The sequence below is a fragment of the Mastomys coucha genome, unplaced genomic scaffold, assembly GCF_008632895.1.
Source record: "Mastomys coucha isolate ucsf_1 unplaced genomic scaffold, UCSF_Mcou_1 pScaffold15, whole genome shotgun sequence".
Lineage (NCBI taxonomy): Eukaryota > Metazoa > Chordata > Mammalia > Rodentia > Muridae > Mastomys > Mastomys coucha.
The window spans coordinates 22,715,245-22,742,825 of record NW_022196897.1 but is presented as its reverse complement, the minus strand read 5'-3'; the positions used below and the strand labels follow the sequence as shown (position 1 = coordinate 22,742,825).

Below are 27,581 nucleotides of genomic sequence, written 5' to 3'. Positions count from 1 at the left end.
GAGAGAAGGAAGGAAGGAAGAAACATGTTCCCACAGCTATTAACAAAATCTGGCAGGACAGCCTGGACTACACAGAGAAACCCTGTCTGGAAAAAAAAAAAAAAATCTGGGTGTAGTAAAAAATGTTAGAAGTTTACTATTAGGTTAACTATTACATTTCATGTTATATATTCTAGTACATCATAACAATTCAAGCCCATTTTCATATTTTAATTTAAAAACAATATAAAATTAGTACAGAGTGAAATGTTCTTTGTATAATGTAAATGCTTATGCTTGTAGGTGGTTTTGCAGAAGTGCAAAGTCAAGTCTCTTTTGCACAGCCCTGGAGACTACATCCTCTTAAGTGCAGACAAATATGAGATCAAGGTAAGTCTTCTCCCTCTGCAGTTTATCTCATCAAAGAAAAAATAGCATATAAGAACAAAAAAGGTTTAACAAAGGGAGACTACTGCCAGCGGCAGAAGTCTTTTTTTTTCCTTTCCTGAAACTAGGTTTCTTTGTGTATCCCTGCCTGGCTGTCCTGGAACTCACTCTGTAGACCAGGCTGACCTCCAACTCAAAAATCCGCCCGCTTCTGCCTCCCAAGTGCTGGGATTAAAGGCGTGCGCCGCCACCACCCGGCTTTTCCATGTGTTCTTGTTTCTTTTTGTATTTTCAGAGGGTTCAGCCATGTAGCCCAGACTGAAGTTGTAATCCTTCTGCCTCACATCCTAAGCACTAAGACTCTTAAGGTTTATGCCCCATACCTTCCTCAGTTCTTATATATAAGCTTTGATTTGTTTTAATGGTTTGCTAATAATTTATAGGGCAATCATGTTTTCATTGCATTTTAAAACTTTCTTTGCAGTGGGCATATATCTTTATTTAGAAAGGTTAAATATTTTACCTAAGGCCATATAGACTGAAGACTTAAGCCTGTGACTCTGACTATAGCAGGAGTCTTGGCACCATATTCCCTTTATGTCTATTAATAGGTGCCATTTTCTTTTTTCTTCAAGCCACATTGTATAAAGACAGCTTTCCTTTAGTAACCATTATCCCTATTTTTTTAGATTTGGCCAATTGGGAGAGAAATCAACTGTAAGTGTTTAAAGACATTGTCTGTCTCTGAGGATAGAAGTATCTGCCTGCAGCCAAGACTCCATTTTGATGGAAAGTACATTGTGTGTAGTTCAGCCCTGGGTCTGTACCAGTGGGACTTTGCCAGTTATGATATTCTCAGGTAATGCTTCTTTGGGCCAGCATGTGTTCTGCCTTTGAGTCTGTACAGTTCAGTAGTGTAAAGAGAAAACTGAGTATCTGGGTATGAGCTCAGTGTCTTCTTTTGGAAAGTACTAACCAGTTAACAACAGTGTTGTCTACATAATACTGCACTCAGGCAAATGTCTTAGAAGCAATTGAGAAAGTGTTATAAGCTGAAACCTGATGATCAGGGTTCCCATCCCTTTCCTACAGTGAATCTCAAGCCCCCTCCCTTTCAGGATTCAAAACTTATTTTCTGGAAAATGAGGGCATAGATGGAAAGATCTTCCAGCCTCCTTCTGGTCAATGGTTCTCACCCTTCCTCATGCTGTGGTAATATCAGCTGAAGAATTATTTCATTGCTGCTTCATAACTATAATTTTGCTACTCATAATGTAAACATCTGTGTTCTCCAATGGTCTTAGGCGACCCCCATGAAAGGGTGATTCTACCTGCAGGTTGAGAAATGCTGCTCTAGCCATAATAACCTTAGCTGTTCTGACTTGCTGAGGTTACCAGCCCCACCTTGTTCTAGCCCAGCCCCTGTTCTAGTTGGCCTCTTGGACATAAGCCAGTTGCTGGTGTCCTTGTTAACCCCTAAACTAACCTCCAAACCAAAGGAGCCTTAGGAGGTTGCCATGGGATGTATGGATATTTTGTGTTTATCAAACTGATGAAACTTCACCTTGCTTCTGCTAGTCTGTCAGGGGGCAGGTTTCTTCTTCCCTGCTTTTTATAAGTAGGCTGATTTTTTTAATCCTCAGTTTCCTTTTTATCAAAAATTCTTATTAGCTCTAAATATGCTTGGGAGTTTTAAGTGTCTCCAGCAATGTTTCCTTTGCCTCATGACCCTGAACTCTCTTCCCTGTAGGGTCATCAAGACACCTGAGGTAGCAAACTTGGCCTTGCTTGGCTTTGGAGATGTCTTCGCCCTGCTGTTTGACAACCACTACCTATACATCATGGACTTGAGGACAGAGAGCCTAATCAGCCGATGGCCTCTGCCAGAGTACAGGAAATCAAAGAGAGGCTCCAGCTTCCTGGCAGGCGAAGCATCCTGGCTGAATGGATTGGATGGGCACAATGACACAGGCTTAGTCTTTGCCACCAGCATGCCTGACCACAGTATTCACCTGGTCTTATGGAAGGAGCATGGCTAACACCAGGAGCTACCATCGCTGACTGACTTTGGGTGCCAGGGCTGCGGGTTTTGGGTGCAACGTCTATGGCAGCCAACTGCATGAACCAAAGTTCTCACCTAAAGGTATCATCACGCAGTGCACAATCATTTATCTGTTTGCCAGGGCTGGGGCGGGGAGGGCTTGTTTTACTGACATACACCGCAGCATGCTAATGGGATACACCATTGACTTCATTTGTACTTAGTTATGTTGGTCAGTATAAGAGGTTGCATTTTTGGATTTATCTTTCTGAGTGGAATATTGAGTAAAGAAAGTTAAATGATTCACTAATCTGCTAATTGGTTGCCCATAAAATCACATGGAGTCTGTTATTAAAGCTTTTTACCAATAGCCTTTGTTCGAAATTGAAGCAAAAGTACTATAATGTCATAACAATTTTTTTCACATGGGGCTTAGATTCTACAAGAGCAATTGTTAAAACATCTTTAAATTCTGTGACGTTCATTAACTTTCTACTAGATCCCTTAATTCTACAAAATGTCTTCCAACTCAGACCTGAGTCTGCTGGTTGACTTGCACTGGGTTATAAACCATAGTGCAACCTTGGCAGAGGCAGGGTTGGCCATGTTAAGATATAAAGGTTTTCTGAAGCTTTACATGAGAAAAACTGGTCCCTAACTGGTGGCACAGGTGACCTGGAATGATAAAGAGCTCCGAGCTGGAAGATTAGTGCCAGTCATGGGCTTTTTCTGGCCTGTTTCCTCAGATGTGTGATCAGGTAAGATTCCTCCAGGCTAAATATACACTTGTACACACAAAAATACCTATTTTGAGATAAAAAATATACTAGACACTGACAATAAAGCAAATTAATCTGATAAAACTATTTCCAGGACAGGGAAAAAAATCCTTATTAGTTTTTCTTCTTTCCCTAATTTTTGATTAACTACTAAGAAAAAATTAAAACTCTTTGGTATAGGTTAACTCCTAGGTTAAGATTGAGAGTACATACTGCTCTTGCAGAGGACCCGAGTTCTATTCCTAGCACCCATGTCAGGTGTTTACAATGCCAGCTGCTCATACCTGCAGCTCCAGAGAGATCTAACGCTGCCTATGGGGGGGTGCACATATCACATAGACAACAGTAGATACGAGTTCAGTGCCAGCCTAATTTGTAAAGTGCATTCTGGGACAGCTGGGGCTATACAATGAAACCAGAAATAAAGTAAATTTAAAAGCACACAACAGGAAGTAGTGTGGCTCCACTTAAAAGAACCATTCCACCTACAAATCCAATTCCAGGGGATAGGATGTTCTCTGCCTCTGCCAGCACCAACATACACATGGTGCACATAGTTTACATAGGTACACATACCATATACATAGCAATTTTATCAAAAATTCAGTTCAACCCTCATAACAATAAAATAAACCATAGGAGAATCAGGGGCTCAAGGGCAGCATGGACTATATGATGTTCTGTACCCATACACACAAAAGGGGGGTTGGGCTGGAGCTTGCTCAGCAATTAAGCCTGTGCAGAGGAGGACCACACCTGGAGCTCTGAGGGTACTGTATGTACAGACATACATACACAAATACTAATTAAAAATAAATGTTATTGGGCTAGTGACATGGCTTAGCAGTTAAGAGCACTGATTGCTCTTCTGGAGGTCATGAGTTCAAATCCCAGCAACCACATAGTAGCTCACAAACATCCATACTAAGTAACAAAAAACCTATGGGCTGGAGCAAGAGGAAGAAGGGAAGGGGGAAAAGAGAAAAAAAGTTACTTATTTGTTTTAAAGAGGAAAGAAAAGCACAGTGTAGCCAAGAATGGTTGAAGCTTTTGGAAAGCAGCAGCTAGAGGATCAGGAGTCTCCTCAGGTCCATAAGGTACACAGTGGGTTGGATTGTTTTTATTATGGATTATTTTTACTTCATGTATATGACTTGTTTTGCCTGTGCTTATGTCTGTGAAACATGTTTGCCTGGTGCTTACAAAGGCCAGAAGAGAATATCAGATCCCTTGGAACTGGAGTTTACAGGATGTTACAAAACCATCAAGTCCTTGCTGGGAATAGAACTTGGAGGTCCTCTGGAAGAGCAGTCAGTGCCCTTAACCACTGAGACATCTCTCCAGCCCCAGCAAGAATTATCTTAAGATCCTATCTCAGTTTAATCCTAGCACTCTGGAGGCAGTGGCAGGCAGATATCTAAACAAGAATATCAACTATGTAACACATACAACCAGTAAGTAAGTACAAGTTAGGTACTTTCACTCACCACTCAAAGTCTTAAAACATTCTGCATGCTTGTTGATTGATTTAAATATCAATTTCATGTACCAAAAAAGAGAAAAATAAACACACACAGAGGAAAATCTTCCCAAGAGAAATATAATTCACAAAAATGTAATATTTTCTTAGAAAAAAAATTGTCTTAAATTCATAGCTTAAAAGTATGAAACAGCACGAAAGAAATTCAGATGATCAAGTATTTATGCACTTAACACATAATAAATCAAAGTTAACAGAATAGTCACTAACTACTATCAATAGAATAGAATAAACATCAATGGGGACCTAACCTAAGTACTACGTTTAGCAGAAGCAAAATAGGTTTGGAAACAAGTGTTTTACCAACAGCTTACTTCCTTTACATTCATTCATTTACCAATTCGTTTTATTTTGTCTTTTTCTTTGGGGGGTGGGGGTGGGTGCGGTTTGAGACAGGGTTTCTCTGTGTATAACCTTGGCGGTCCTGAAACTCACCCCGTAGTATAGGCTGGCCTCAAACTAAGATGCACCTGCCTGTGCCACCCGAGTCCTGAAATTAAAGGCATGCGCCACCACCGCCAAACCACTTTAACAATCCTATCTTGAACTGAGTGAGACCTACTTTGGAAAACAAGAAAATTGACACCTTGAGTTATAGGGGAATAGCTCAGAGATCATAAAAGCACTTGAACTTCTTGATAAGCAACTGCTTATTCACTTAAATACCTCAACAACGTGCTAAGAAATGGGATCCACGTCCAAATTATCAGAAGAAAACTACCACTCTTAAGAAGCAATTTAGGGGAGTGGTGAAGCAAAGGCGACTTGTCATTCTCTCCCATTATGGTCGCATCGATCCCGCCCACCCGCTTCCCACCTCTCGGACTTGAACACACAGCGGGCCCGTCCCTGGAGCAGACAGCAGCTCTCGGCACCTCTGCTGGGAGGACCCCATCCCGGGAGCACTACCCGCTCGGCCGGGCTCCGTCTCCGGGAGACAGAGCGAGTTAGAGAGTCTTTAAGCTCGGGGTCCCGTGGGAGCCCGGAGATCGTGACATTCCCGGGATCTCCCCTCACAGAACTGGACAGCATTCGGGGGATTCGGGCTCCCCTGGTTCTCCGCGTCACGCCGCCTCGGACCCGGTCCTCTCACACAGCGGAGCGCCCTTCGCCGCGGCAGGATCGGGCGCCCGGTTGGGATCCCACCGAGGGAGAAGGGCGGGCCGGCGGGAGCCCCACAGCAGGAAGGGGGTTGCCTCGCAAGCTGGACGGCCTCCGGCCCGGCTCACCTTCAGGTCGTTTTCCGGCAGGTACTTGCACTGCCGCGCTATCTCCACATACTTGTCCAGATCCAGCGGCGCCATTTTAGGAAGAACTAGCCGCGGCAACAGCAGCGGCGGAAGCCGAAGGCGGACCCGTCCTTACGTCACGTCCGACCCGTGAGTGGCGTCTGCGCAGTAACATCAAAGCCTGACCTTCAGAGCCAAGACACGCCCCGCGTCCTCTCGGGCGGAACCGAGGCCAGGGCCGCGGGTCTCCACGAGAACCCGGCCGTCCTGCTGATTAAAAACAAGGACCCGTAGTTCTCTGCCGCGGGGAGTGCTGGAATTTGTAGTTTTAGTGAAATGCTCTTCTTTCCCTACCCTTGCAACAGACTTCATCTCTGAAAAACCAGATGAGTCTTTTTCTAGGAAAGATCACGAAGTGGGTAACTGAGAATTCCCTAGCTCTCTCACTCCTACCCTGCAAAGCGCGCTGTCAGTGTCTTCAGTTAAAGTTAGAGTAGCTGTTACCGTCGTTCCAGGGCTAGTGAAGACCTGGAGTAGAAAGTTTAAACAGATTAAACACCCTCCCCCCCCCAATTCTCCGGCTTGGAACAAATAGCCAATTTCTGTACAATACTGGAGCTTTTTTTCCTGTTCAATTCTCGTAAGACTAACAGAAATATAAAACTTACACTGACTGCTCTTCCAGAGGTCCTGAGTTCAATTCCCAGCAACCACATGGTGGCTCACAACCATCTCTAAGGGGATCTGATGCTCTCTCTAGTGTATCTGAAAAGAGTAACAGTGTACTCACATAAAAATGAATAAACCTCTTTGAAGATTTTTTTTTTTTTTTTTTTGGTTTTTCGAGACAGGGTTTCTCTGTATAGCCCTGGATGTCCCGGAACTCACTCTGTAGACCAGGCTGGCCTCGAACTCACTCAGAAATCCGCCTGCCTCTGCCTCCCAAGTGCTGGGATTAAAGGCATGCGCCACCACTGCCCGGCCTGAAAAGAATTTTTTAAAAATAGAACTAACCAATCAGCTGGCCATAGTAGACCACATATTCGACCCCAGCACTAGTCAGGCAGGTGGATAACTGAGTTTTAGGATAGCCTGGTCTAAAACAAAGTTGGAAAGGTGGGAAGTTGTAAGAAAGATATCTTATGAGGTATCTATATCTTTCGAGGAAGAGCCATACCAAAGTGGCTGGAAATCAGAAAAAAAATTAATTTATTTTTCTTTTGACATAATGAGTAACTATTGTTAAGATTTTAAACAGAGATGCAAAATGATCAAACTTATTTGCCTTTTTTAAAATTTTGTTTTGGAGCCAGGCAGTGGTGGTGCATGCCTTTAAATCCCAGCACTTGGGAGGCAGAGGCAGGCGGATTTCTGAGTTCGAGGCCAGCTTGGTCTACAGAGGGAGTTCCAGGACAGCCAAGGCTGTACAGAGAAATACTGTCTCAAAAAAAAAAAAAACCCAAAAAAACAAACAAACAAACAAACAAAAAAAAAACGAAAACAAAAACCCAAAATTTTGTTTTGGTTGGTTGGTTTATTTGAGTTGTCTTTTTAGCCCCTTAACTTCTATTTTAAAAGTAGAACTCAGGGGGCTGGTGAGATGGCTCAGAGGGTAAGAGCACTGACTACTCTTCCAAAGGTCCTGAGTTTAAATCCCAGCAACCACATGGTGGCTCACAACCACCCGTAACAAAGTCTGATGCCCTCTTCTGGTGTATCTGAAGTCAGCTACAGTGTACTTATGTATAATAATAAATAAATCTTTAAAAAAAAAAAAAGCTGGGCAGTGGTGACACATGCCTTTAATCCGAGCACTTGGGAGGCAGAGGCAGGTGAATTTCTGAGTTCAAGGCCAGCCTGGTCTACAGAGTGAGTTCCAGGACAGCCAGGGCTACACAGAGAAACCCTGTCTCAAAAAAACAAAGAAAAAAACAAACAACAACAACAACAACAACAAAAGTAGAATTCAAACATTCCTCCAAGAACTCAGAAATGTGATTTCTAGTCTAAAAGGATTGATTTCTACAATGTAAATCATCTGATACTCCACTTTTTTCTTGATAATACACCCTTCCAGCATGGCTTCTTGAGGTAATCCGAACCAAAAGATCTAGGGCACATCAAAGCATACTGGAGCTTTACTTCAGAGAAGTAATCACTGTCCAAATACATATTGGGCACATGGCAGAGCCAACCTTGCCCTGCTTTTCCAGAAGGAAAGCAAATTGAGTGTACACCTCTAAATTCTTTGGCAGTCAGTGGGAGTTTTCTGATCATTACAGGCAATCACAAAACTCAGGTGTTAGAAATATAATGGCAAAGTATTGAAGAGAGCTGCAGTCCCCCAATTTCACTTTGACCGTGAATTTTAGTTAAATTTTCAAGTAGCTAAATAAATAAATTGAAGTGGGGGCATTGTAAATCTTTTCTGTAAATCACAGCACTTGTATGGTGGAGGCAGCAGAATCAGGAATTCAAGGCCATCTTCAGCTATACAGTGAATTGGAGACAAGCCTGAACTACAATGATACCTTGTTTCAAAATTAAATTCCAAGTTTTTCTTTTATTTGCACTAGTAAATTCTCTCGACAGCGTGTTCTGCTATTGCTATTCCCATTCTATACATGAGTAAACTAGGGTTCAGAGAGGAACGGGATTGTCAGACACTCCTCATTTAGTGCTGGAACTTGTTCGAAGCCGAGTTTGTCTTCCCTCTCCTACCTCTGCTGTTTGTAGTCTGTCTTGAGTTTTGAGGGAAGTTAGTGAGCTCAAAGTATGGTACTCTGATCACACATAGCACACAGGCGAGCCATCTTTGTTTTAGGAAAGCCATGGGGCACCTATAGTTAGGACCTAGATCAGAGGGGATGCAGATGAAGTTGCCAACAGAGGTAGTTCGTTTGTAGATAAAAATCACCAGCTCTGGGCCTCCATAAATTCCCCACCACAACCTCTATGGAAATCTTAAGATTTCTGTGTTGCTGAGAGAAGACAACCCAAAGTATTAATAACTTTCCCCAAGAACATATGTCAATGAACTTTTTATTCTTCAGCCTTTACAATAAAACCTCCTAGTTGCTCTTCGTGTTTAATCTCTCTGCTCAGCCTGTGAGCTCCTGGAAGGCCAAGGGCCTGGAACGTGCAGTAACCACAAACGGCAGTAATGGAAATGACCCGCTTTAGGCTCCACAACTTGAACCAACCTCAAACCTGCTCAGGCAAAGCCTAACATCCTGAGGCATGCGGGGAATCTCACTCGGGAGGCTGGAGCAGAATTCAAGGCTCACATGAGTTCCAGCCCATCCTTCCCCTTCAGAAGTCACTACTAAGGACTGCTTGTAACAAACCCTGTCTGAACAAGGAATTGGAGTTATCGGTCGGATGCCAGCCTGTCCGCAGAGTTCCAGGCCGCCCACACTAGTTTGGCGCGTAGCCGGGGAGACCCGGAGGCCCAGAGCGGTTGGCCAGGACGCGCTTCCGGGACCTGGGGAAGGGGACGGGCTCCTAAGCTCCGCCCATGGGTGGAGCTACGTCCAGGACGAGCCGGGACTACGGCAGGTAATTGGTGCTGGGCTGGAGGTCTCTGGGCCCCTCCATCAGGAGGAGAGCGGATTCCCTTAAGGCCGTGGGCTTGAGCTGAGTGGGAGGGGTAGTATCCGTGGTCTCCGGTTGGTCTGGTTAGGGGAAAGCAGGCAGCCATTTCTCCCTGACCCTGACTTCTTTCGCGCGGAGATGTGGCTGGCAGAGGGGACGCAAAGGAGGTGGTTCTGACAGTCCCCGCCAAGCCGGCCCCTCTGAGCTCTGTCTAACCTTGTGGTCATTAGCTTAGCCTGCTTGTGGGCCTCATCGGCCCAACTCTCCTTTAATTCCTTTTCTTCATTCGTTTGTCCTTCACGTCTTCTCTGTGCGAGTCCATTGGTAAGTTATCAGAATGAATCAAAAGGCCGGACAAAAGTATCTAGACTAGATTCCAAAATTCCAAAATCTAGTCTAGATACTTTTCTGTTACTTTTATTTCAAGACAAGTCTCACTATGTAGCTCAAGCTGGCCTCCGCTACCTCAAGCCTCCCAAGTGCCAGGTAGTGCACCACCATGCCTGGCCCACTACAGACACTTAAATAATTACATTCAGAGATCTAAGGGTGTAGTTCAATTGGTGGACTGCCGGCCTATCGAGAACTGGGTTTGATCTCCAGTAAGGCATAGAAAGATAGGATGATGTTTGCTTGTAATTCCAGCTTTTGGGAGGTGGAGGCATGAGGAGCAGAAGTTCAAGGTCATCCTTGGCTACATAATGAGTGGAGGCTAGCCTAGGATACATGAGACCTTGTCTCTAAATAAGTAATGAGTTTAAGGTAATTACATTTAGAATGACTCCTGTAATATGGTGGCTAAATACTTACTGTCATATAGGGAGGTCTAAGCCCAAATTCTACTGATTAAGCCTTCCTATCAAGTGTGTGTGTGATATATATTGCAAATCCCCGAGGCAGGAGCAGTAACTTGAGAGACTGGAAAGGGATAGTCTCTTTAAATAATCTTTGAAATCAGCTTTATTTTTTATTTCTCGTCCTGGGAATTGAACTCTGGGTTTTGCCCATGCCAGACAGGTGCTCTACCACAGAGCCATGCCAACTCCTTGAAACTGGCTTTAAATATCCACTAGCAGTGTGCAAGTTTACAGGAAGGAAAGATAGGGGAGGCAGTAATTACCACAGCATGCTTGTTAAAAATTAACATTCATTTATTAATTTATTTAAATTATTAAATTTCCACTGGGTGAGTCAGCATAAGTTATGAAAGTCAAGAGGAGCAACAGAAAGCCCAGCATTGCATGCAAGGCCCCCAAAAAGACCCAAAATGAGATCCTGTCTGAAAATAACAACAAAAAGATATAGACCAGAAGGCTTTGCTTCTATGGCATGCTAGGACCAAGATGAGGCAGGGTTAGCCCTAGATGTCCTAGAACACACTATGAGACTAGGTAGGCACTGAAATCACAGAGATCATGTGCCCCTGCCTCTGCCTCACCAGTGCTGGGATTAAAGGTATGCACCACTTTGCCTGGCTCTCAAAATCCAATTTTTTTTTGTTGTTTTTTTGTTTTTTTTTTCGAGACAGGGTTTCTCTGTGTAGCCCTGGCTGTCCTGGTACTCACTCTGTAGACCAGGCTGGCCTCGAACTCAGAAATCCGCCTGCCTCTGCCTCCCAAGTGCTGGGTTTAAAGGCGTGCGCCACCACCGCCCAGCTCAAAATCCAATTTTTAAGAGCCTGTAAAACAATGTGTGTCATTATGCCATTTTTTTCTTTTTTTTTTTTAACCTTAGTGCCATGACTTGTTGGTTTGATTTCTTTTTTTTTTTTATGCCATTTTCATATGATCTGATTTGTACCTTCTACATGATTGCCTTCCTTGATACCCTGTGAGGTTTTTGTTTTGGAGGGGATTCTTGTGGGTTTTGTTTGTTTGTTTTGTTTTGGTTTTGGTTTTCTTTTTTTTAAAAAAAGATTTATTTATTTATTTATTTAAAGTATGTGAGTATACTGTAGCTGTATAGATGGTTGTGAGCCTTCATGTGGTTGTTGGGAATTGAATTTTTAGGACCTCTGCTTGCTCTGGTCAATCCCGCTCGCTTCAGTCAGCCCCACTCACTCCTGTCAACTCTGCTCACTCAGTCCCTGCTTGCTTCTGTTTTTGCTTTTCAAGACATGGTTTTTCTGGATAGCCCTGACTGTCCTGAAACTCACTCTGTAAGACCAGGCTGACCTCAAACTCAGAGATCCTCCTGCCTCTGTCTTTTGGGTGCTGGGACCAAAGGAGTGTGCCACTGCCACCTGGCTAACCTGTTTTATCTTTAGTAAAGATCTTAAGGCCTCTGACATTTTGATACATGTTCATCCCTTATGAGACTTACAGGCAGAAGGAAAACATTAGCTAAGAAACTTCAATAGTTTATGTTGTGTCGATGACTGGAATGTAACTCAAGATAGACATTTACCTAGCATACATAAAGCCCTGAATTATAACTTACCCTATCACTGGGGGAAAAAAAACAACTGGATATGGCTGAAGTCCTAGTACTGAGGAGAATTAGGCAGGAGAATTGCCCCGAGTTGGAAGTTAGCATGGGCTGCAAGAGATCTTGTTTCTGAACAAGAAAGGATTGTGTCAGAAGTCTGGTAATGTTGATTTGGATTTGTCAGGCCTTTCGTACATTCAACCTCAGAGATTTGTTTGTTTGTTTGTTTGCTTGCTTGCTTGCTTGTTTGTTTTTCTTCCTGGGGCCCTTTCTCATCCTGGGCAATGCTCTCCTACTGAGCTCCTCCACAATCCAATAAGAAAGGTTTGAGAGGGGCGTAGGTGGATCTGTTGTATTGTGGGAAGATGCCTGAACACTACCTTCCTCTCTTCTGCATAGGGCATCATGAAGCAGCTGCCCACCTTGGAGCCTGGAGACAAGCCCAGGAAAGCTACATGGTCTGTAAGGAAGGATTCGGACACATATAAGAACTTGAGTTTTTGTTTCATGTATAGATAGTTTACTAACACATCTGATCATTACTGCAAAGAGGTAGTAATGAAGCTGTGGTAATTAGACTGAAACTGTCTGGAAAGATCTTCAGAGGAAAGATAGGGGGACAATAATTACCAAAGAGCAGCTGTTAAGTTTATTAAAATCTGTTTACCAGGAAGAATAAAGTACTGGCCATCTGGCATCCTCAGCTCCAACCCTTAGGTGCTCCCCTGAGTGGAGACTTTAGAGAATTTGGATTATACTGGTTCCAGTGGTTTTGGGCTGTTTGTTAAACCCTTCATTCAGCAACTCGCAGCGGCTAACAGTGATGATGCTGAAAGCTCCGAAGCCCTAAGGCAAATGGTCCCTATGTAATAAAGCTAGAGGCAGAGCAAGTGATAGAGTGTGGCCTGCACTGAGGGGTTCCCAGAAGGGTGGACGAGGTCCCACAGGACTCCAGCTGAACCTCCTTGCCCACTTCCCACAATTACCTTGCTCCAGAGCCATCACACATGCTCTGGAGATGTACTCTAGGGTAAAGCCCACTCGAGAACTGGCAATGCAGCTTGGTTATAGAGCTCTGCTTAGCATGTATAATATCCCTAGTTCTGTCCCTCTCCCCAAGCATGATAAAGCAGGCACCTTAAATGAGGTCCTGCATAATCTGTGTGTTCCTGTCCATCCGACCTCAGATGTCTTTATTTATTTATTTTGCTGTTTGTTTTGTTGCTGAGACAGACTCTCATGTAGCCCATGTTGGCTCCTAATTTTGAGCAATCCTCGTTTCCTAGCCTCCCAAGTGCTGGGATTACAGGCACTTAACCAAGCTAAGTTACAAAACTTAGCTTTGTTTTGTTTTCAGACAGACTATCTAGTATTCAGGTAGTAGGATTGCTTAGAATCCAAGGCTAGCCTGGACTATGGAGTAAGATGCTCTCTAGAAAAAAATAAAGACCAAAAGAACTTTTATGTTAAAACTTTTCTTTGACTGTGAGAACAAAGAAGACCTATCCATGAGCCCTTTAAACAGTACACAAATCCACATGCAGAACAGATCCAGACAAGAACAAGAGATCCTGGAATCACTAATAATGATGGAGATGGGTATCCATAGAAACCACCTGGACAGATGAATCAGAAAAGCAAACAGGCTCAGGGAAAGGGATTCCTAGGATACTGACAGTTCCGAGGGAGCGGGTGGGTGACAGATCAGAGGGGAAAAGAAACAGCTAGCAGAGTTAAGTACACACCCGGACGAAGAGAATCCAGGTTCTGGAAAAGGTGAAGAAAGTGGGAGGGGTCAGGAGTGCCAACATCAGAGAGGTCAAGTAAGACAGGACCTGGAGTCAGGAAATGTTCATATTTACTGTGTACCCCAGCACACACCTGTAATCCCACACTTGGGAGGTAGGGGCAGGAATATCAGGGATTTAAGGTTATCCTGGGCTACCTGGAAATCTAAGACCAGCCTAGACTGTATGAGACCCTGTCAGAAACTAAATTTTTTGTTTGTTTCCAACCAGAAAGTTTAAAATACATTCCCCCCACACCCCCATTAACCATCAAAATAAATGTAGTCTTGAATGTCCTGATCCTGTATTGTAGTCTGTGAATACTAGATGTAGGTTCCTAGATTTGTTTGAGGTTCAAGCCTGGAAAGTCTTCTAGTGGATTTTTTACATGAGGCTTAATCCATGTATTCTAGAGGGGGACATCATTGGCTGTTGGCCAGGGCCTTGTGAATTCGATAATGCCCTAGCTATGGTTTACTAAGCCACTCCCTGCACCCTCCTAGGCTCTGTGTGAGTCACCACTCCACCCTGTAAAGGTGAGAACTATGGTAACCCTCGCTTTATAGTAGAGAAAACTGAGGTTCGGAAAGGTGAGGTGACTCCCCAAATGCTTTCCATCTAGAAAGCACTGAAGCTCACACTTGAACCAGGTCTGTCTGAATCCAAAGACCATGATAATAACACCCTGATAGTACCGAAGCATACCAGTGGACATCTCTGCGTGTCGTTCCCCTGTCTACTGCAGAGACCCATGTGAGTTAAAAGTCCAGACAAAACTGAAAAGCCAGAGACTGAGCAAAGGGAAGGTACTGCATATGGCGCTTTGCTGCATACAACTCAGAGAGCAGGCCAGAGACAGCGAGACAGAGCAGCAGGTGCAGGCACTTACCCAGCAAGCCTGGTGGTGCAGCTTCAATCTCTGGAACCCAGAGAAAGGTGGAAGGAGAGAACCAATTCTAGAGGTTTTTCTCTGAGATCCACATATGCTCCATGGCGTGCGTATTGAACACAGGCACATGCTCATATATAATAGTAATTAAATCTTAAAGCATGGGTGTGTGTACCAGACCTTTCATCCTGGAGACTGCTTTGTGAGGAATGGAAGAATATTCCCACACAGGCCTCCTGAACATGTCTTCCCTTTGGCAGGTACACTTTGACTTGCCCTGGGGACAGGCCCTGCCCTCGAGTTGGCCACAGCTGCTCATATTTTCCCCCACTTGGTGAGGCCGAGAGTGGGAAGGTCTTCATTGTCGGGGGAGCAAATCCAAACCAAAGCTTCTCAGATGTGCACACCATGGATCTGGGTAAGATCAATGCTGCAGAGCATCCCTAAAAACACCAGCTCTGCTGGGTAGAGTGGGACACAACTTGTGAATTCTAGCACTGGGGAGGCAGAGGCATGACAGCCTCTGGGAGTTTGAAGCTAGCCTGGTCTATATAACAAGTTCCAGGCCAGGAAAACGTAGATCCTGAACAACAACAACAATAATAATGACTCTGAACCACAATAATAATAAGAAGAAAAAGAACAACAACAATAAAATAATGTCTTAGTTTGGCTTTTAATAGCTGTGACCAAGGCAACTCTTAGAAAGGACAACATTTAATTGGGGCTGGCTTACAGTTTCAGAGGTTTAGTCTATTGTCATCATGACAGGAAGCATGGCAGTATCCAAGTAGACATGATGCTGGAGAAGCTAAGAATTCCACATCTTGATCCAAAGGCAGCCAGGAAGGGACTCCCTTCCACATTGAGTGGAGCTTGAGCACTAGGCACCCTCAAAGCCCACCTACACAGTGACACACTTCCTCCAACAAGTCCACACTTCCTAGCAGTACCCCTTCCCATGGGCCAAGCATATTCAAACCACCACAGTCTGTATTGAGCCCTGGCAATCCCAAAATTGGTTATGTATTAACAGTTAGGAGGCGTCATTTCTCCTGTCCACATTCTAGTGAATCAAATCCTGGCCTTATCTGTCTTCCACTGTGTTTGTCCCTTTCCCTTCCTACCACAGTTTCCCACCACTATTGTCTTTTTGCTAGCCCGGGAATCATTCTCACTCTGGTCTCCTTGCCTCCATGTCAGCTCACTGCACAGTGCATGCTCCATACCTACACAGAAAGTGTTGCTCTTTGGTTTGGACAGGGGTGTTTTTTTGTTATGAAGCAGTCTCATGTGGCTCAGGCTGGACTTGAGCTCACTGTGGGGCTGACAGCATGACCTTAAACTTCTGATTCTCTTGCCTTTACCTTCCAAGTGTGTATCTGAGCCCCTTCACCTGGTCTATACAATGCTCCTGACCAAACCCTGGCCTTCATGGATGTGAGGCCAGTGCTCCACCAGTGCTCCATCCATACCTCTCATTCCCTCCAAGCTGTTGCTCATGCTGTTCCCTCTGCATGAGAAGCTCCTCGCCTTCCTTGTCATCTCTCTGTGGTCCCTGATTCAGATACCTTGACTGTTTCAGACGTCAAGGAGCTTACCTTCTAGCTCAGTTACCTCATGTCTGCCTGTCTACCAGTCCATCTGTCTGTGACAGCATCTTCCTATGCAGTTCATTTTAATCTAGAGTTCTCTGTATAGCCCAGACTGGTTTCACACCCACAGTCCTGCTTCCACTTTCCACATCCTGGGATCCTGGACTTGTGCCACCACGCCAGCTTCAATCACATCATTATTGCAGTTATCAGTGCCACAGTGACCTTAGCAAGGCCATCTGGACTCCAGTGTTCTATTTAATAGAGGTACTAACCGGCTTCATTTACAGTTGTGATTAGCTAACAGCGTGATGCCTGTAAGGTTGTACATTTGTGACTTGCTAACTGAAAGAATTAGTTGGCTTTGGCATTGTTACTCTATTTGCCCAAAGATTAGTTAAGGGGGGTAGAGGGAGGAAGAGAGGGAGATAGATCTTATAGAGTCCAGGAGTGTTCTGCAGAATCTAAAGACAAAAAGTAATAGCCCAGGCTGATGCGAGTGGAAACTGGATCCAAGTAGCCCATGTCAGCCAAGCCCCATTAGTTAAAAGTAGAAAGTTAGCGTCAGACATATGTCACTGGACTCTGTATGGGGAAGAAGAGAGACAGTTTCCATGAAAGAGGTTCATGGACCAGGTAGACATCCTGCAACTGTGCACTAGAGACGACATCAGAGTTTGATCCTGTTCCCTTTATGGTTGGCCCCTTGGGATTTTGCCCGTTTCCACTACCTTGATAATCCAACCAGAATTGCCAGCTGATAGCCCTAATTTAAGGATCTGGTAAATGTTTTCTAGGAACACAGCAGTGGGACACGGCCACCAAGGAGGGCCTCTTGCCTCGGTATGAGCACGCCAGCTTCCTTCCCACCTGCTCACCTCACAGCATCTGGGTGTTTGGTGGTGCAGACCAGTCAGGAAATAGAAATTGTCTACAAGTCATGAGTCCTGGTGAGTAGACACAGATTACTTTCTTTTTATCATTGTGATGGTTTGAATATGCTTGGCCTAGGGAGTGGCAGTATTTGGAGGTGTAGCCTTGTTGGAGTAGGTAGGGCCTTGCTGGAGGAAGTGTGTCAGTGTGAGTGTGGGCTTTAAGACCCTCATCCTAGCTGCCTGGAAGCCAGTCTTCTCCTAGTGGCCTTTGGGTGAAGATGTAGAACTCCCAGCTCTGCCTGCACCATGCCTGCCTGGATGCTGCCATACTCTTTCTTTGAATATAATGGCCTGAACCTCTGACCCTGTAAGCCAGTCCCAATTAAATATTGTCCTTCTAAGAGTTGCCTTGGCCATAGTTTCTGTTCATAGCAGTAAAACCCTAACTAAGACAATCATACACTATGAATGCAGTTATTGTATGGTACATTGAATTGCCATTGCCCTAATTAATCTATTTTACTTTGCTGACCTTATAGAAATAGGAATTTATGGATTTTTTGTTTTGTTTTGTTTTTGTTTTTCGAGACAGGGTTTCTCTGTATAGACCTGGCTGTCCTGGAACTCACTCTGTAGACCAGGCTAGCCTCGAACTCAGAGATCTGCCTGCCTCTGCCTCCCAAGTGCTGGGATTAAAGGCATGCACCACCACTGCCCGGCTTATGGATTTTTTTATTTGTGTGGCTGTGTGTGCATGAGAGAGAGAGAGAGATCATGTACATTCTGTGTTGTTCCATGGACGCCAGAGAACAACTTGTGGAAATCAGTTCTTTTCACGAGTGAGGCCCAGGGATCACACTCACCTGAGAAGCTCCAGGTTCATGACCTGCTGTCAGTGGTGGACTACAGGAGTGTTTCATGTCTGACAGAAGTGAATTGTCTTTTGTGTCCAATATTAAGTTTCTTTGTAGTGTTTGAAAAGTCTCTTATTAGACAGTTATTTGATTAGTTTGAGTGTTTGTAATCCACCGTGCCTTCCCTCTCTGGAATGTAAATGCTTTTTTAAAAACACATACTTTAGCTGGGTGGTGGTGGCGCACGCCTTTAATCCCAGCACTTGAGAGGCAGAGGCAAGCGGATTTCTGAGTTCGAGGCCAGACTGGTCTACACAGTGAGTTCCAGGACAGCCAGGGCTACACAGAGAAACCCTGTCTCAAACAAACAAACAAACAAACAAAAAACCACCTCCTTTATTTTTTTATTTTATGTATATGAATGTTTTGCCTGCATGTATCTCTGTGCATGCAGTGCCCAAGGATGCCAGAAGAGGGAATCTGTGATCCCCCCAGAACTGGAGTTACACATAATTGTGAGCCACCATGTAGGTGCTGGGAACCAAATCCTGTGGAAGAGCAGTACTCTCTCTCTGCCTCCCTCCCTCTCTCTCTCCCTCTCTTTCACTCCCTCCCTCCCTCACTCTCCCACTCTCTCTCTCTCCCTCCCTCCCTCCCTCGCTCTCTCTCTTTCTCTCTAGCCCTAGCTGTCCTGGAGCTCACTCTGTAGACTAGGCTGGCCTTGAACTCACAGAAATTCACCTGCCTCTGCCTCCCTCTGTGCTGGGATTAAAAGCATACACTACCACTGCTCTCTTTTCTTTTGTTTGCTGTTGTTGTCTGTTTGTCTGTCTGTTCGGTTTTGAGTCTGAGTCTCACTATGTATCCCTGGCTGGCTGGTCTAGAACTCTTTATGTAGATCAGGCCTCAAACTCTCAGAGATCCACCTGCCTCTTCTCCTAAGTACTAGAGTCAAAGGTGTGCGCCACCACCATGGCTGGGATGAGATCCACCTGCCTCTGCTCCGGAGTGCTAGAATCAAAGGTGTGCGCCACCACCACAGCTGGGGTGTAAATACTTTGAGAATAAGGCTTTGTTCATTGTTCATAGAGTCCAGAGCACAATCATCTGAAGAGACACTGCCCTGACCTCCTGGCCTAGTATGAAGCCATTTTATCTGGAACCATCATAGAGTATGATCCTTACGCTGGGTCTGGTAGTACAAGCCTGATATCCCTGTTACTTGGGAGGCTGAGGGGGATGGACCACAAGTTCAAGCCCATTCTGGGCTAGCACGTAATGATTGACAGTTCGAATCAGGCAAGTAGAATGCTTGCCTGGTGGGTAGGAATCTCTTAGTTTGATTCCCAGAACTTGGGGGAGAAATAGTTCACGAGTCTATACTTTGCTGTTCACTGTCCAAGAGCTTAAGCCAAGCCTCGCAATGCCTTGGTTTTTTTTCCTGCCACATTGGGATATTAGTCCCTCCCTTGTGGCCTTGTTAAGGATTTCTTTATATATAAAGAAATGTGTGTGTGTGTGTGTGTGTGTGTGTATACACACACACACAAATATATATATATATTTAATCTATTTAATGTATGTGACTATACTGTCACTATCTTCAGACACACCAGAAGAGGACATCAAATCCCATTACAGATGGTTGTGAGCTACCATGTGGTTGGTGGAAATTGAACCCAGAACCTCTGGAAGAGGAGCCAGTGTTCTGAACCACTGAGCCATGTCTCCAGCCCCATCTACTTTCTTTCAGTGGCCACATTTTCTAGGAAGTTTGGCACATTTGGCATCCAGTAGGAATAGATTTTAGCAGACTTTGGACTCCTGAATGCACAGAGTTGTCGGCACAGTGGATAAGCACTCAGACATGCTCCTGACCACTCCTAATTCAGCCTGTGGCTTCTTAGCTTTGGGGAATTTGATCCATCTGAACAACCTCTAATATCATCCTGTTCTTGCTTGGCATTGGAGAGTATGAGATCCCTGCCTAAAGCTGTACCCTGCTGTGCTGTGCTGTGCTGTGTGTGATGCGCTGCAGTGCGCTGTGCTGTGCTGTCCTATACGGTGTTGTGCTCCTCAGAGACTAGGGTACCAAGGAGACCCTGTCAAGCCCTACCAAGAGTCAAGAGTACCTGCCAGGTCTGCAAAGTGGACCAGTAGGAGGCTGCAAGCCTGGCAGGCCCTGGGTACAGATCCCCAGCACCTCAGAAAACAAAGGCTAAGAGCAGAGTCTTCAGCCTAGGTCTTTTAAGTGCTTATTTTCTCTCTGGACTAGAAGCCAGGACATGGAGCACACCAGAAGTGACTGGCTCCCCGCCATCCCCAAGAACATTCCACACATCGTCGGCAGCTATTGGAAACCAACTATATGTCTTTGGGGGAGGAGAGAGAGGTGCTCAGCCTGTGCAGGATGTGAAGTTGCATGTATTTGACGCAAGTATGGGCTGGGGACATAGGGATCTTGGGGCTGTTTACCTGGCCAGGGCCACCTCAGCTTCACTTATCTCTCAAACAGGAAACAGGGTCTTGAGAAAAGATTTTGCACTAAATAGAGTACTTGCCTAGCATGCATCAGACCCTGTGCACATTTTGTTCCTAGCATCACACAAACCAAGCACAATGGGAGATGTGTGTCTGTAATCCCAGCAGTCGAGAGATCAGGCCTAGCCTAGAATACATGAAACCTGTCTCAAAAAAAAAAAAAAAAAAAAAGTCAAGCTGGGTGTATTGGTATGTATCTTTAATCCCAGTCAGAAGCAGGCAGATCTCTTTGAATGAGATTAACCTGGTCTTCATAGTGCTAGGGTAGCCACGGCTATATAATGAGACCCTGTCTCCAAAAACAATGACAAAAAGGTGTTGCCTCTGAGTAGGACGTGGCACAGAGGTAAAGCATGTTGTCAGTATGTACAATGCCCTGGGTTTGACTTCCTGTACCTCTCAAAAGCAAGCAACAACAAAAGAAAGAAAAAGAAAAAACAACTCTGAAGGCTTTTTACAGACGAAGCACACACATTTATTTTAACTTTGAGGCAGTTCTTGTTTGAAGCTTAAGGGAATATGATTCTCAATCCAAAGCAAGAAATGGCTTCCTAATAGCCAGACTGTAAGCCAGCATGCTGGATTATTGGCTTTGCAGTCTGCAGCCCTGGAAGTATACAAGTAGAGGTTAATAGTGGGATTGAGGTCTACTGCTGGTAAACTGGGGAGAAGGACACCGAGGTCGCTTCCTTCTGGGAGCGCCATGCCCTGGGAGGTGCTGAAGAGGCGGGCCACCTAGTGTTGATGCATTTACCTTTGTAGACACTCTGAAGTGGTCTCAGCCAGAGACACATGGAAGTCCTCCATCTCCCCGGCATGGCCATGTGATGGTGGCGGCGGGTACAAAACTCTTCATCCATGGAGGATTGGCAGGGGACAAGTTCTTTGATGATCTCCATTGTATTGATATAGGTAAGTCTGTTAGAGGGCCAGGGGCCTTATAAATTCAGAATTCTTTAAGATGTACTTTGAAAGAATTCTAACTTCCTCTTATTGTTGGTTAACTTGACTGGCTGTTAGAATCTTTCCCAGATTTCATGAAGTGTGGCCTGAAGAATGAGGAATAAAAGGATGGAGAGGCAGCTCAGCCATGAAGCTCATTGGCTGTACTTTCTAGGGGGCCTAGGTTGGATTCCCAACACCCACATGACAGCAACTGCACTTCCAGAGTCTGTTGCCCTTTTCTGCCCTCTATAGGCAGCATGCGGTGGTGCACAGACTCTGGGCAGGCAAAATACTGCACACACTAAGTAAATACAGCAGATGTGTAGGTAGGTGAGTAGACAGACAGATAGGCAGGCAGGCAGACAGACAACTGACTTGAAGAAGAAGAGAAGAAAAATATCATAACAATTGGAGCTAAAGAGTTGGCTCAGAGCCGGGCAATGGTGGCCCACGCCTTTAATCCCAGCACTTGGGAGGCAGAGGCAGGTGGATCTCTGAGTTCAAGACCAGCCTGGTCTACAGAGTGAGTTCAGGACAGCCAGGGCTACACAGAGAAACCCTGTCTCGGAAAAAAAAAAAAAGAAGAAAGAAAGAAAAAAAAAAAAGTTCAAGATGGCTCAGCACTTAAAAGCACTTACGGCTCCTACAGAGTACCCAAGTTCAGTTCCCAGCACCCACAGTAAGCTCAGAGCAGCTCCAGGGAATGCAAAGCCTCTGATCTCAACTGACACCTGAATATAAACACACATATAAACACACATATATGCACATAGTTAAAAATAATAAATTTCTAAAGATTTAAAATCTATGATGTGGATGGTTTTCCTGCATCTATGTGTACCACAAGTATGTAGTACCTGACAGGGTTCTAGCTGGGAACACAGTGAACCAGAAGAGGCCAGAAGAGGGCACTGGATTCTCTGGAACCAGAGTTACAGGAGGTTGTGAGCTGCCATATGGGTGCTGGTAATTGAACCTAGAACTTCAAGAAGAGCAGAGACATCTCTGTAGGCCCTAACACATCTTTTTAAAATTGTTTGTTTTTCTGAGATAGAATCATATTATGTGTAGCTCTGGCTGGCCTAGATCTTGCTATGTAGACCAAGCTGTTCTTGAACTCACAGAGATCATCAATGCCTCGGCCTCCTGAGTGCTGGGACTAAAGGTGTGTGCCACCATACCTGACAATATCTATTTTTAAATGCAGTCATTCCCCAAGACTCAGTGTGTGTTCAGGCACTGTTTCCATCACAAGTTCCTACACTGTGTTCCCAGCTAGAACCCTGTCAGGCCTTGGCTCTTGCCGCATGTCTGGTCTAGATAACAGGGGTGGATGACCAGAACTGCATGTTTGCAGGGCGTCATGGTCAAAAGCCCAGGAAAAAGAAAGTCAGAGAAAACCTGAAGATTATCTCCACCTCAGAAGGGCTGAGCTCTCTTCTGAGCCTTTCTGGCTGTTACCTCCATTGAGGGCGGGGCCGTGTCTTTCCTTTGTCTGTATATTGCCAGCTCAAGTATGGTGAGCCAGATAGTGGGTAAGTGCTTTATCTGCTCAAGAGCGGATGGATGAATGCATGAGCAAAGCCTGCCTTGCTCCAGACTACAGAGCAAAGGGATGAGAGGCCAAAGGCACAGGGACGCCTATGCAGAGTATTCTAGTCCTCTCAAAGCACCGGGTCCTCAGAAGCAGGCTCGCTAGCTAGACTTTCTTTATTGGCTGCTAGGTTTTTTCTTTCTTCCTTCCTTTACTCATTTGTTCATTCATTTATTTCCAAGACAATGTATCTCTTTGTACCTTGGCTGTCCCAGAACTTGCTTTGTAGACCAAATTGGCTTTGCACTCATAGTGATCCACCTGTCTCTGCCTCCTGAGTGCTGGGATTAAAGTTGCCCAGCTTTTTATTTTGGTTTGCCTTTAAGACAGTGTCTAGCCAGGCAGTGGTGGTACATGCCTTTAATCCCAGCACTTGGGAGGCAGAGGCAGGTGGATTTCTGAGTTCAAGGCCAGCCTGGTCCACAGAATGAGTTCCAGGACAGCCAGGGCTACACAGAGAAACCCTATCTCCAAAAGCCAAAAAAAAAAAAAAAAAGACAGTGTCTAGCTGTGTAGCCCAGCCTCACGATCAGCCCTTTTTTAGACTGCCGAGTTCAGGGACTAGAGACGTGTGCACCCGTACAATTTCAAATAGTATAGGATTTGTTCATGGTGTCTTGAGACAAGGTCTCTCTATGTAGCCCTGGCTGTCCTGGAATTCACTGTGTAAACCAAACAGGCCTGGAACTCACAGAGATCCACCTGCCTCTGTAGCTGAGTGCTGCGATTAAAAGTGTACACCGTCACTCTTGGCTGATAATTGCTTAAGACTCCATTTTTCTTTGCTGAAGAATACTTCCTAGCTATTTCCTTATTCCTTCTCAAACAATAATCTAAAGTCCAGTGGTATGTATTACCTCATTTAAGTGCTCCTTTGAAAAAATGCAAAAATAGTGTTGGGAGCATCAGGCAGATCTCTGTAAGTTCAAGGCCAGCCTGGTCTACAGAACAAGTTCTAGGACAGCCAGGGCTACACAGAAAACTATGTCTTGAAAAACCAAAAAACTAAAATTAAGACAGTGTTGGGAATGAGCACTGAATCAACAAGTCACATTGTAGAAGACACAGGTTTGGCAGCCTTAGTATGCCCAGCTCAGCCCCTTACCAGCCATACCAGCAAGGCCCCATCCTTCAATCATCCTGTGTGCTCATCCATAAGAAGAAAGGCTGTAGACACACATGATAACAATTCAGAGAGCTGAGCAAGACTTTGCAAGTGTCTAGTTTGCACTCACATAGTTGCTGTTGGAGAAACTGAAGAGGTGGGTTAGCATCTTCCCAAGGACCTGGGTTTGATTCCTAGCATCCACATGGCAGCTCACAGCCATTGTAATTTTAGTCCAGTGGAATAAAGTACTTTCTTGGCCTCCATAGGCACCATGCACGAATGTGGTACACAGACAAACATGTAAGCTAAACACATATGCATAAAATAAGAGTGAATCTTTCTTTTCTTTCTTTTGTTTTGTTGTTGTTTTTTTGTTTTTTCAAGACAGGGTTTCTCTGTGTAGCCCTGGCTGTCCTGAACTCACTCTGTAGACCAGGCTGGTCTTGAACTCACAGAGATCTGCCTGCTTCTGCCTTTAGAGTGCTGGGATTAAAGATGTATGTCTGGCTACTGTCTGGCTAAAAAAATTAAATCTTTTAAAAAATGTATTTATAACCTATAGGCATATGAACATGTGTGCCTGCATATTTGTGTATGCGTGTACACACGTGTGTGCATGCACACATATACCATACCCTTACCTTACCTATCTGGGCAGTTAACAGTGAACAATTAAAGATTACAGTCACTATTAAAGTTTTCACATTTCTTGGCATGCTCAAAAGAGCATCAGAATCCCACAAGATGCTTTTTAAAACTATAGGTCCCTTGCTGCAGATTAGACAATAATTCAAGCCACCCTCCCTTAAAAACAGTTCTGCATATTGAACCTTTCCCCATTACCTCTTCAGAGATCCTGTGACCCAGGCATGGTGTTGAGCATCTTTAATCCCAGAGTTCAGCTTAAGACCAGCCTGCTTTACATAGGATATTCCAGACCAGAGCTACATCACCTTGTCTTAACACACACACACACACACACACACACACACACACACACACACACACTCACTCACACACACACACACACACATACATACACACTCCCTGTAGATGACCCTCAGCAATCACTTTGAAAACTGCAGCAGATAATTTGAACTCCTATTTTAGCTCATGTACAAGTCTCTCTTATGACAGGTGATATGAGCTGGCAGAAGCTTGGTCCTACCGGGGCTGCTCCAGTCGGCTGTGCTGCCCATGCTGCCGTTGCTGTGGGACACCATGTGTATATGTTTGGAGGAATGACAGCCACTGGAGCACTGAACACAATGTACAAGTATCACACAGGTGAGTGAGAGTCACTCCTGGTCATTTTTCTTTCTTTTAAAAAACATTGTGCCCTTTCCTTTCCTTCTTTTGTTTTTTTTTTTTTTAAGATTTATTTATTATTATAAATAAGTACACTGTAGCTGTATTCAGATACACCAGAAAAAGGTGTCAGATCTCATTTCAGGTGGTTGTGAGTCACCATGTGGTTGCTGGGATTTGAACTCAAGACATTCAGAAGAGTAGTCAGTTTTCTTACCCGCTGAGCCATCTCACCAGCCCTCCTTTCCTTGTTTTTTAAAAAAATTTTTTTTTGGGTTTTTTTTTTTTTTTTTCGAGACAGGGTTTCTCTGTATAGCTCTGGCTGTCCTCGAACTCACTCTATAGACCAGGCTGGCCTCAAACTCAGAAATCCGCCTGCCTCTGCCTCCCAAGTGCTGGGATTAAAGGCATGCACCACCACTGCCCGGCGCTGTTAGTCCTCTTAACCACTGAGTCATTTCTCCAGCCCCAACTCCTGGTCTTTAAAACAAACATCCTTTGATAAGTGATAAAGGCATTTTCTAGTTTGGTGCCTTCATGTCTAAATCCAAAGGAAGGGGCTGGGAATGTGGCTCAGCTGGTAACAGTACATGGTGTGCAAACATGAGGACCTGAGTTTGAGTCCCCAGCATCTGTATAAAAGCTAGACATGGCCATGTGTGCACTGTGGAGCACAGGCAGGTAGATTGCCGGGTTCATTGGCTAGCCAGCCTGAAACTGCAGCTTCTGGTTCAGTGAGAGACCCTGTCTCAAAGGAAAATAGGACAGGTATCGACAGAGGAAGACATCTGTGGTCCTACTCACTCTACTCTCCCAAAACACACACACACACACACACACACACACACCATACACACATATGTACTCATACACTTGCACACACATACGAGTATGTGCTAATTAAATCCAAAAGAATTCACAAGAAGCAAGTTGTGGTGGTTCATCTTTGATTTCTGAGAGTTAGTGGCCAGCATGGTCTATATATTAAGTTTCAGGACAGCTTGAGCTACAGAATCAGCTCCTTCTATCTTAGAACTGGAGAGGTGGCTGAGGAATAGTTGCTTGCTGCTCTTGTGGAGGATTGGAGTCCAGTTGCCAGCACCCACATAGCAGCTAACAACTGCCTGAAACTCCAGTTCTTGGGGGTCCAAAGACTTCTGGCCTCTTGGGCAACAGGCATGCAAGTGGTACACAGACATGCAGGCCAACTCCTGTGTACACTAAATAAATAAATAATTTTTAAAACTGTGTGTGTATATATAATACATGTACATACATAATTTAAAAAAAACAAACAAACAAACACAAAACAAAACCCCACAGAAAAACAGGGTCTCTGTATAGCCCAGCTGGTCTAACAAAGGCAGGCATCCTCCTGCCTGTGTGTTCTGAGTGCTGGGGTTACAGGTGTACACTGTCAGATCCAACTTGTTTTTCCCTTTATTTCCTCTTTGTGGCTTAACTGATGCAGAACATCACTGAGTACCTGTGGAACTATGTCTTAACAGGAGGCTTTGTTTTTCCCCTTCTCAGAAAAGCAGCACTGGACCATACTTCAGTTTGACACTTCCCTACCCCCTGGACGACTGGACCACTCCATGTGTGTCATCCCATGGCAAGTGACGCCTACCTCTGAGAATGAAGACTCAGATTCTGTCATTCTAACCCTCCAAGCTGAGAAGGGCGATGCTGCTGAGAAAGCAGGGACCCAGAGTGGGGGGCCACATGAAGAGAGTCCGACTACCATGTTGCTCTGTTTTGTGTTCGGTGGGATGAATACAGAAGGGGAGATCTATGACGACTGTCTCGTAACTGTAGTGGACTAATAAAACCTACACTTTTATTACTTGCTACTTTTTTTTTTTTTTTTTTTTGGTTTTTTTGAGACAAGGTTTCTCTGTGTAGCCTTGGCTATCCTGGAACTCACTCTGTAGACCAGGCTGGCCTTGAACTCAGAAAACCACCTGCCTCTACCTCCCAAGTGCTGGGATCAAAGGTGTGTGCTACTGTGCCTAGTGTAAGGGTATGGTATATGTGTGCATGCACACACGTGTGTACAGGCATACACAAATATGCAGGCACACATGTTCATATGCCTATAGGTTATAA

At 44.7% G+C, this 27,581-nt stretch overlaps 2 protein-coding genes across 7 annotated transcripts in view; both read left to right on the top strand.

Annotated features, from left to right (window-relative positions):
* The window catches only part of Fbxw2 (F-box and WD repeat domain containing 2), a 23,435-nt gene extending 20,649 nt beyond the window's left edge, over positions 1 to 2,786 (top strand). For 3 of the 4 annotated variants that reach the window (XM_031369955.1, XM_031369953.1, XM_031369957.1), the window contains 3 exons: positions 283 to 369; positions 1,056 to 1,225; positions 2,117 to 2,786. In XM_031369955.1, the coding sequence (XP_031225815.1) occupies positions 283 to 369; positions 1,056 to 1,225; positions 2,117 to 2,405 (546 nt within the window). In that variant the 3' untranslated portion in view covers positions 2,406 to 2,786. The remainder of the gene's footprint in view (positions 1 to 282; positions 370 to 1,055; positions 1,226 to 2,116) is intronic. The other variant, XM_031369954.1, reaches the window with a different exon arrangement.
* Positions 2,787 to 9,146: 6,360 nt separating this feature from the next.
* Rabepk (Rab9 effector protein with kelch motifs) lies at positions 9,147 to 27,323 on the top strand. Of its 3 annotated transcripts, none has more exons than XM_031369951.1 (8): positions 9,147 to 9,513; positions 12,376 to 12,434; positions 14,913 to 15,070; positions 17,045 to 17,197; positions 20,255 to 20,413; positions 21,280 to 21,429; positions 25,302 to 25,451; positions 27,006 to 27,323. In XM_031369951.1, the coding sequence occupies exons 1-8, from the start codon at positions 9,337 to 9,339 to the stop codon at positions 27,296 to 27,298; spliced, it is 1,299 nt and encodes a 432-aa protein (XP_031225811.1). In that variant the 5' UTR covers positions 9,147 to 9,336; the 3' UTR covers positions 27,299 to 27,323. The 3 variants fall into 3 exon arrangements, with proteins under 3 accessions (XP_031225811.1, XP_031225810.1, XP_031225812.1); XM_031369950.1 differs by having other exon boundaries at positions 9,155 to 9,513; positions 20,252 to 20,413; XM_031369952.1 differs by lacking the exon at positions 9,147 to 9,513 and adding an exon at positions 9,593 to 9,873 and having other exon boundaries at positions 20,252 to 20,413.
* Positions 27,324 to 27,581: the final 258 nt, after the last annotated feature.

Excerpts from the sequence above, each read along its gene's own strand:
- Rabepk (XM_031369950.1), top strand. The coding sequence starts at position 9,337 with ATGCCAGCCTGTCCGCAGAGTTCCAGGCCGCCCACACTAGTTTGGCGC. Across the intron at positions 17,198-20,251 it reads TCTACAAGTCATGAGTCCTG|AAGCCAGGACATGGAGCACA; the intron begins GTGAGTAGACAC and ends TCTCTGGACTAG. Across the intron at positions 25,452-27,005 it reads AATGTACAAGTATCACACAG|AAAAGCAGCACTGGACCATA; the intron begins GTGAGTGAGAGT and ends TCCCCTTCTCAG.